At 44.4% G+C, this 9,564-nt stretch overlaps 1 protein-coding gene across 2 annotated transcripts; it reads left to right on the plus strand.

Moving 5' to 3' along the window:
* Positions 1-355: 355 nt before the first annotated feature.
* Positions 356-9,259, plus strand: LOC115568077 (zinc transporter ZIP1). 2 transcript variants are annotated; one of them, XM_030395135.1, is made up of 4 exons: positions 356-511; positions 1,411-1,686; positions 2,554-2,684; positions 7,034-9,259. In XM_030395135.1, the coding sequence occupies exons 2-4, from the start codon at positions 1,485-1,487 to the stop codon at positions 7,721-7,723; spliced, it is 1,023 nt and encodes a 340-aa protein (XP_030250995.1). In that variant the 5' UTR covers positions 356-511; positions 1,411-1,484; the 3' UTR covers positions 7,724-9,259. The 2 variants fall into 2 exon arrangements, with proteins under 2 accessions (XP_030250995.1, XP_030250997.1); XM_030395137.1 differs by having other exon boundaries at positions 371-509; positions 1,407-1,686.
* Positions 9,260-9,564: the final 305 nt, after the last annotated feature.

A 9,564-nucleotide genomic window follows, 5' to 3' on the forward strand; every position in this document is an offset into this window, starting at 1 on the left:
CTGGAGGGAAACCCGCTGTAGATATAAATTATAATTCATTATAAGGAAATTATTGGTGATTATACGCTGGTAAGAATAAACTTGTGAATATCATATTGCATTTCTGCTAAATCTGTTCTGCTAGATGCCGCTTCATATTCCTCACTGGACCTCCCTGCTGGAAAAACCAGCATAGACCAGCACCAAAACCAGCACCTGGTGCTTTTAGATTATATCTATGTCGAAGTTAATTTATGTTTCTATGATCTGTGTTAAAAAAGAAATTGCCCCACATTCCCTGCAGGAAGAGCCTCTTCTTAACCGGCTTTTATTTTGAAAACAGGAAGTGCGCCGCGCTCCCTGACAGCAGCTCCGTCACGAAGCGGATCAGCTGATGGGAACTGAGTCACCACTTCCCGGACAACATGGTTCAATAACTGAAACACATCGAGCGGAGGAGAACACACCGAAGTGGATCTTATTCAGTCTGTTTCTGCTGAGAGGTTCCGAGAGAGCTGCTGGACCAGAACAGGTACGACTCAGATCTTTAGTACCGAGCGGAACTAAAAAAAAACACAGATTGTAACAAGTTCCGTCAAAGTTTCCACTTCTAACAGGAATCACATGAAGTGTTTGTTCCGTCTGGTCCGTCAGAGGCTCGTCTGGTTCTGTGTCACTGATCCTGGATCTGTAGAGTTCACCAACATAGTTCTGCTAGAACTCACTTCATCCAGTCGGAAATTAAAATCAGAAGTCATCTCTGCATTGAAACATGATGTCAGGCTGAGTTCTGACAAACATGTCAGAACTCAGCCTGACATCATGTTTCAATGCAGAGATGACTTCTGACATGTTCTGAGAGAAGCTGGTGTCACCTCGGAACCACCTGGACTCACCGACGGTCCATTAATAAGAGACTGTTCGACTGAAGTTTTACTCTTAGTGAGAATTACGTTTTGGAACTTAAATTAAATAGTTAAATAGATTCTACAGAAATAATAGAATAGAAAATTATATCAAAACAATTAGCTTCCAGGTCATGTGACCCAGTGACTCGAGCCGGTACCGAACTGTACTGATAATAAAGATGATCAGAAACATCTGTTTATATCTTAATTTAGAGCTTGTGACTGATTTCTGAGTTTCAGGATGTCTTTTAATTTCATTTTAGTGTTTTATTATTTTTATAATAAAACACTTATTTTCTCTTTTTCATTCTCTCTCTTTTTCCCCAATTAAAAAGTAAATAAGATATTTTAATAAAGAATCCTACATTTTGTCAATAATTTTCATGTATGATAACCTGTTTGTTGACAGCAGCCTCCAGTTATGGACTCAGAATCATTGCTTAATGGTCATAGATGTGGACTTTAGTTCTGGAGTCAGTGACCCGGAGGTCAGTGTGGATTAATGACTGTTGTTATCTGACAGACTGACTGCTGTGTGGATCCATGGCGGCTGTTTAAATCCACCTGGATCAGGAGGTGAACTAACCCAGACTGAAGATGTCCGTCGGGGGGAGACTGTCCTCGTCCGTCCTCATGTCTCCTGGGAGGGAGACGGCAGAGCTGCAGGTCAACCCGGCCGACGTTCCCGCCCTGGAGATCAAACTGGGAGCGCTGGTGGTCCTGCTGTCCATCACGCTGCTGTTTGGACTCGCCCCGCTCTGCATCGTCCGGGGAGCAGGGTCCTGCTGTGCTGACCCAGGTAAGAGGCCGGGTCCAGTCAGGACCAGGTCTGGATGAACTGTACTTGTGCCGCCGGGGCACTGCGTCTTACTGATGTTAGCATGTTTCAGAAGCTAACACTGATGTTAGCATGTTTCAGAAGCTAACACTGATGTTAGCATGTTTCAGAAGCTAACACTGATGTTAGCTTGTTTCAGAAGCTAACACTGATGTTAGCTTGTTTCAGAAGCTAACACTGATGTTAGCATGTTTCAGAAGCTAACAGTGATGTTAGCATGTTTCAGAAGCTGACACTGATGTTAGCCTGTTTCAGAAGCTAACACTGATGTTAGCATGTTTCAGAAGCTAACACTGATGTTAGCATGTTTCAGAAGCTAACGGTGATGTTAGCATGTTTCAGAAGCTAACACTGATGTTAGCCTGTTTCAGAAGCTAACACTGATGTTAGCCTGTTTCAGAAGCTAACATTGATCTCTGGTTGATCTCTGGATGATCTCCGGCTGATCTCCGGTTGATCTCTGGATGATCTCCGGCTGGTCTCTGGATGATCTCCGACTGATCTCCTGTTGATCTCCGGCTGATCTCCGGCTGATCTCCGGTTGATCTCCGGCTGATCTCCGGATGATCTCCGGCTGATCTCCGGATGATCTCCGGATGATCTCCGGTTGATCTCTGGATGATCTCCGGATGATCTCCGGTTGATCTCCGGATGATCTCCGGATGATCTCCGGTTGATCTCTGGATGATCTCTGGATGATCTCCGGTTGATCTCCGGCTGATCTCTGGTTGATCTCTGGATGATCTCCGGCTGATCTCTGGTTGATCTCTGGATGATCTCCGGCTGATCTCCGGATGATCTCTGGTTGATCTCTGGTTGTTCTTGCAGAGTCGCGGCGCCGGCTGCTGAGTCTGATCAGCTGTTTTTCTGGAGGAGTGTTCTTGGCCACCTGTCTGCTGGGCCTGCTGCCGGACTACCTGCAGGGCATCAACGAGGCGTTCAGCAACGTGGGAGTCACAGTAAGATCCCACAGGTCCAGACTTTGGACTACACGCAGCATCATGAGCCGTCAATCACATGTCAGACTGTCATAAACCGACACAACGCTGAGCTCACAGAAAGAGTCAAACGTCTGATTCATAAACACTCAAATCTTTACAAGAGCTGTAACTTACACTTACTGTCATTATTGATTAACATGCAGATCTTTCTCTCAATTAATCAGTCGTTACAATAAATCTATTAAATTTGTTAAAATAATTGAAACGATTTGATTAATCGACTCATCACCGCAGCTCTAAACTTTATTTCAGTCCTACTAATATTCTTTAACATTAGCTAACATTAGCCACCACTTCTTCTTTCTTTTATTCAAATAACTTCTAATTAAAGGGACAGTTCACCCAAAAATTCTATCATTATGTCGTGAAGCCAGCTCTGAAACCCTTAAAAAAAGTCTCTCCTCACATGTGCAGAACCTGCCTTAGAAACATCATGTTTTTAAGTTTTCTTCAGTCTCACAGTGATCCAGTGATAGTTGTCTGAACATCCACAAGTTCACTGCTAACAGGAAGTGCTAACAGCTAATTCTGCAAAGGTTTTAATAAAGTTTTGGATATTTTAATGTTTTTTTTGGTCGTTGTTGTCCAGAACTTAGGGCTGGGCGATATGGCCTCAAATCAATATCACGATATATTGAGCAACTCACCTCGATAACGATAAATGAACGATAAGTAACCCCCCCCCCCCCCGCACCTAAAAAAAGGAAAAAAAATCCTGTGTATTTACAGAAATGCCACTTTAAAGGACTGTAAAACTACATTGTAGTTAAGATTTATATTATTTATTTAGTAGTTAAAAACAACTGATAGGCACACAATTGAACAGCTGAAAAGCACAGATTACTTTTAACAAGTTTAAAAGTATAAAATATACAGTCCCTTATAAACAAATTCTAAGCTTCTCGCTTCTCGCTTTTTTTATTTCTTGCGAATTGAATCACGTGGTTGTACTGCAGGTGGTGGAAGAGGTTGGATGTAAATAAACATTTTGAGGACTTCAGAATCAGAATCTAAGACATGAGACAAAATAGTAGAGAAGTTGACATTGCTGCTTGATAATATGTTAACCTCTTGAGCATTAGAACTTTTTTTACCACTATTTTCTTTATCATTATATATTTTTGATAGACACAGAATCTGTTTCAGAAGTCAGTGGGTCACATGACATGGAAGCTATTGAGAGAAAAAAATCAAGATTTCTGCATATTATTATTCATATAAAATAGAGGAAGCACTAAAGTACAATAAGCATAGCTGTGTCTCATTCGTCCAGTTTACTAATACAATCTGCTGCTGGAGTCACTGGGTCACATGTCATGGAAGATATTGAAAGAACTGCAATTATTTTGTATTAATATATTTATGCTAAGTAATTTGATGACAGTCACTAAATCAGTTTCCAGCGATTCAGTGCCATGTTCTGGGAGGTTAGCTGACCGTCCTCCTGCTGCTCACACTGGGTGAACCTCAGTGAAGTCGCGGCTGGACCCGAGTAGAGCTTATAATCAAGCCCGACCCGAGCCCATGAGGACACTCATGTGTCAGACCACGCAGAGACACAAATGCAAACAACAATGGAGGGAGGAGAGAGATGCGCGTTTTCTAGCTGTAAATACAGTCATTATTTTGAGTGAATAAAAAACAAAACACAAATGTTTGATCAATGGACCGGCCGGCCGAAGACAGTGGCCTTTTGCAGCCTTTGAACGCAGCATCATTACACAAACTGTCCGCGACTCACAGCGAGAGTGGGTTCACTTGATTACTAACCTGGCATAGCTGGTGTTGCATCAGCAGGTGGAGTTTGCCATCAAATTGATGTAAAATAAGCACATCAGTATACACTGGGGTAGATTAATCAAGTGGACCTAACATGTCCCCTGTCCCTAGTGGATGTTATGCCTATGACACCGAATATACCGACATGGCCAAAATGACGTCGGTTATCGTCGTAAATTTCGGTATCGGTTAATTTTCAGTTTATCGCCCAGGCCTACCAGAACTGTTCTGTGCACTACGGCACTTCACCTGACTTTATATCATCAGGAGGAGGAGAGGAGGACTTTATATCATCAGGAGGAGGAGAGGAGGACTTTATATCATCAGGAGGAGGAGAGGAGGACTTTATATCATCAGGAGGAGGAGAGGAGGACTTTATATCATCAGGAGGAGAGGAGGACTTTATATCATCAGGAGGAGGAGAGGAGGACTTTATATCATCAGGAGGAGGAGAGGAGGACTTTATATCATCAGGAGGAGAGGAGGACTTTATATCATCAGGAGGAGGAGAGGAGGACTTTATATCATCAGGAGGAGAGGAGGACTTTATATCATCAGGAGGAGGAGAGGACTTTATATCATCAGGATATTTACTCACAAGAAAGAAAGCGTGTGGAGAAAAGTCTGTAAAAATCAGTTTATGTTAATGTAGCAGAAACATGATTTGTCTCTCAGTTTTATCTCTGAGGATCAGCGCAGTCATCAGGAATGAACCGGCAGCTGTTGAGGTTCTGTGTTATCTGCTGATGACGCTGGAGCGAGAAGTTTGTGTTTTTAAACGGCTTCAAACTGTCAGATTGTTTGTTGGGAAGAAGAGGAGGGCGGCTGAAGGTCAGAGACACTGCTGGGAAGCCCGGTGTGTGTGTGTGTGTGTGTGTGTGTGTGTGTGTGTGTGTGTCAGTGTGTGTGTTTAACAGGAATTGCTCTCCTCCGTCACACATACTGTTAAATTAACCTCAAGACAAATACCGTTGTAACACTGTGTGTGTGTGTGTGTGTGTGTGTGGCCCTGGCTCTCCTCTTTCTTCCCACACTTCCTGCCTCACACACACAGTTTGGTGTGTGTGTGTGTGTGTGCGTGTGTGTGTGGAAGCTGGAAACGACCTCAGAAGTGTTCTGGCTGATGATTGGACGATATTTAATGTCCCACGTAGAGAACTGTGTCAGCAGAACCACACAGCTTCGTTTTAGTTTCGTGTAGTTTAGGTTTTGTGGCACATGTTCCTGTTCTGTTGGTTCATTATTCCTACCTGTTCACCTGTTACCATGGCGCTTACAGATGAATATTCCTGTTTGCGTGCGGCCATGTAAACATGTCAACACCTTTGACTCAGCATCTTGAAGATGTTGGCGTTTAGCAGCAGGTGTGTTTCACCTGTAGACCACAGATGTGGGCTTCACTGCTGCCTGACACACTGTTGGCAGCGTGCCGCGCTCACCGTCAACAGGAAGTGGTTTTGTGTCACACGCTTGTGGTGAAACTTCAACCGAGACACATTTTGCAAATGCGCTGAAACACCGAATCACAGCTGATATCAAATATTAGTTTGTTGTTGTGATTTTTAACATTTAACTTTCTCTAACCTGAACAACAGTGAACCTCGAACAGATGAAACTCTGGGACTGTTTCATATTCATGATTTAACTCTGGATCGGCACATCGGTACCTCCTGATCCGGACCACAGCAACCAATGAGAGCGGCGTCCTGGAGCAGCAACACTAAACATTGTAGCCCTCGATGCTAACGTTAGCTAGCATGGAAGTGTTGACAGAAACTCAGAATCTCACGTCCACTTCAGTCTGAAGAACAGAACCCGTGCTGACCTCCTCAGCTCCTCCACACTCGCTCAGCGTTTTGTTGTCTCACTGCAGGTTGCTGCACAGCGATAAATAATCATTTTGTTTACGTCTGCTTCACCTGCACACAGCAGTGCTCGCTGTTTATTAAACATTTATTAATATTTTAGCTGCACGTCCTTCAGTCCTCAGCAACAAACCTGCCCAGTGTGAAGCAGATCAGATGAACGGTTCCTGAGCTCTGAGAATAACAGACAGACAATCTGCAGACAATCTGCAACTTCCGGCTCGTTAATGACCAAACACTTCGTTAGCTAACGATCTCATCATTTAACTGTCGCTCCTCATCTCACATTTTAAGAAACCAGCCGACACATCAGACTGACTCTGTGAGGGATTTTTCTTCGTCTTTATCTCTGATTTCAATCTTCTCCACATCCGCTGGTTTCCACTCTTCAGCACTTTGGCGTCCTGTTCATCGAGGTGTTGACAGCAGATCGAAATTCATAAAACCAAAGTGTCATATTTCTGAACAGCCTGATGAAGAGTGTGAAGTGTGTCACGTTACAGAGCGAAGTGGAGAAGATCACAACTGTTTTCAGTCTATTTGAGTTGTTTTTCTTGAAGCATTAAAGCAAAGATGATCTGTGTGATCATCACGTCGGTCATGTGGGAGTGAAATGTGCTGGTTGGAAAATAACTTCACTTTCTTCTTCTGCTCTCCTCGCAGCTCCAGTTCCCTCTGCCTGAGTTCATCATGGCCATGGGCTTCTTCCTGGTCCTGGTCCTGGAGCAGATCGTCCTGGCCTTCAAAGACCAGCAGGCCCCTCACGTGGAGGAGCGCCGGGCTCTGCTGGTGGACTCCAGCGTCCAGGCCAGTGACAGGAACGGGCGGCATCACTCCCATCGCCGGCGGGAGTCAGAGGAGTCCAGCAGCAGCCACTTCCACGTGGACTTTGGCTCGCAGTCCGCCCTGCGCGCCTTCATCCTGGTCTTCTCGCTGTCGCTGCACTCGGTGTTTGAGGGTCTGGCGGTCGGGCTCCTGGAGGAGGGGAAGGAGGTTCTGGAGATCTGCCTGGCGCTGATGATGCACAAGAGCATCATTTCCTTCAGCCTGGCCTTCAAGCTGACCCAGGGCCGGCTGCGGCGGTCGGTGGTGGTCGGCTGCCTGCTGCTCTTCGCCGCCATGTCCCCGCTGGGCATCGGCTTGGGGATGGGCCTCTCGGAGACCAAGGCGTCCCCTCAGCACCAGCTGGCCCGCAGCACGCTGGAGGGGCTCGCCACGGGAACCTTCCTCTACATCACCTTCATGGAGATCCTGCCGCACGAGCTCAGCTCCTCCAGGAACCGCATCCCCAAGGTGGCCATGCTGCTGGTCGGCTTCGCCGTCGTCACCGCCGTGCTCTTCATCAAACTGTAACCATGGAAACAGACATGTGGGGAGAAAGTCTGTCATGAAACCAAAAGTTCACGTTTGATAACCAGCGAGTGTCAGAGGTCGCTCTGTCTGTCCTCTCCTCCACACCTCTTCTTCTTCTTCTTCTTCTTCTTCTTCTTCTTCTTCTTCTTCTTCTGTGTCGTAGTCCACAGAACAGTTCTGGAGCTTCACAGTAAAACAGAGTTTCAGTATTCTGCTAAACAGCTGAAGCAGCTGAGACTTGATTTAAACATCAGAAGTCTCCATCAGCTCGTCTGTCGGATCCAGCCGTCAACATTTCAGACCAACATCAGGAGTTGGACAGTGAATATTTTTAAGGACACCTGCAGAGGTTTCCAGTCCTGTTTGTCTTTGAAAGCAGGTGATTTTTAAGCAGCAGTGGAGACGTTTGATCTCCTTTTACTGGCAACCAAAACCGCCTGTTTTAATCAGGAAGTCAGATCAGGTATTTTAATCAGACCAGGTGTTTTCTAACCTCACCAAGTGGTTTGTGTGTCTTAACCTCAGCAGAGTGTGATCACAGCGTCGTGACGAGAGAGAAACACACAATTCAACCTCAGAAAACATAAAGCAGAAACGTCCGGTGTCGACTTATCTGTGTTTTTTTTTTTAGAAACTTACTCAGCAAACATTTATTCTGACGACGTTGATCGAGCTGGTAAAACGGCTCCATTCGTCTGGTTTAATCCAGCTGTACGGAAGCCTGGAGATCCCAAACTGATTTGAGAAGATTTAACTTTAACTTTATTTAGTTATTTACACCCTCAGCGTGATCACGGCAGGCGAGCTGTATGGAGACGTGATGTTTTGTCTCCAGCTTCAGTTGTTTAGCAGAATGTGAAGCTCCAGAGACGTTTTGTCGACTACAGAACTTCCCCACAGTAGATTTGGTGGATTTTCACTTTTGGGTGAATTTCTCCTTTAAGGTAAAAGCGACACTTCCAGACCACAAACAGTCTGTTAGTTCCTCCTGCTGATGTGACACGTGACATCATATTTTTAAGTTAATTCCAAAGAAAGTTTTTTGAAACAGAGAGCAGGACGCTGTCGTGTGTCGCTGTGTGATCGTGACGTCAGAATGCGTCAGAAACAGAAAACACTTTGTGTTCAGTTCAGCGGGAACGAGTCCAAATGTTCCTCCTTTCACTTCAGTTGTAAAGAAGTCCTTTTATTGAGCAGAGAGACGGCGAGCTGAGCAAACACAATGAGCCGGCTGTCGTTGTTCAGGCGGAGGGAATTTACTACACAACCGACACAAACGTCAGAGCCGGAGGGAGGAGAGCTCATCGCCTCTCAAACACCCGCTGGTTTATTTTTATCTTCATTCAACTTGTTTTAACTGGAGTTCAGACGTTTCCTCGTGAGACTGACGTGTTTTAGAAATGTATTTTTGTGATTAACACTAAAGTCTTTGCAGTGTTTTAACCATCCTGCTGAATGTGTGAAATCTGTGTCATATTTTATATTGTGATGAAACATGAAAATCGAATAAAACACAGATTAGTTTTTCAGATCGAACACGACTCAGACTCTTTATTTGTTAAAAGTTTGGAGGGTTTATTTTTCAGATTTTCAGATTTCTGAGTTCTAAAAGAAGCCAAACAGTGTTTTTATTTTCTGTCTGAATAAATAAACATAAAAACACAAAAACAGACCAAGACGTTGTTGGAATGTACGCTGACAAAAAACTAGAATCTGCTTTATATTAATATGAAACTGTAGCAAGAAGTGCGACTGAGACACAGACAGGAAATAACATCTTGTATTTTCTGTCATTTAAAAATAAAAAGGGGAAATATTCATGAATCTGCAGACGATCAGTT

The sequence above is a fragment of the Sparus aurata genome, chromosome 17, assembly GCF_900880675.1.
Source record: "Sparus aurata chromosome 17, fSpaAur1.1, whole genome shotgun sequence".
NCBI lineage: Eukaryota > Metazoa > Chordata > Actinopteri > Spariformes > Sparidae > Sparus > Sparus aurata.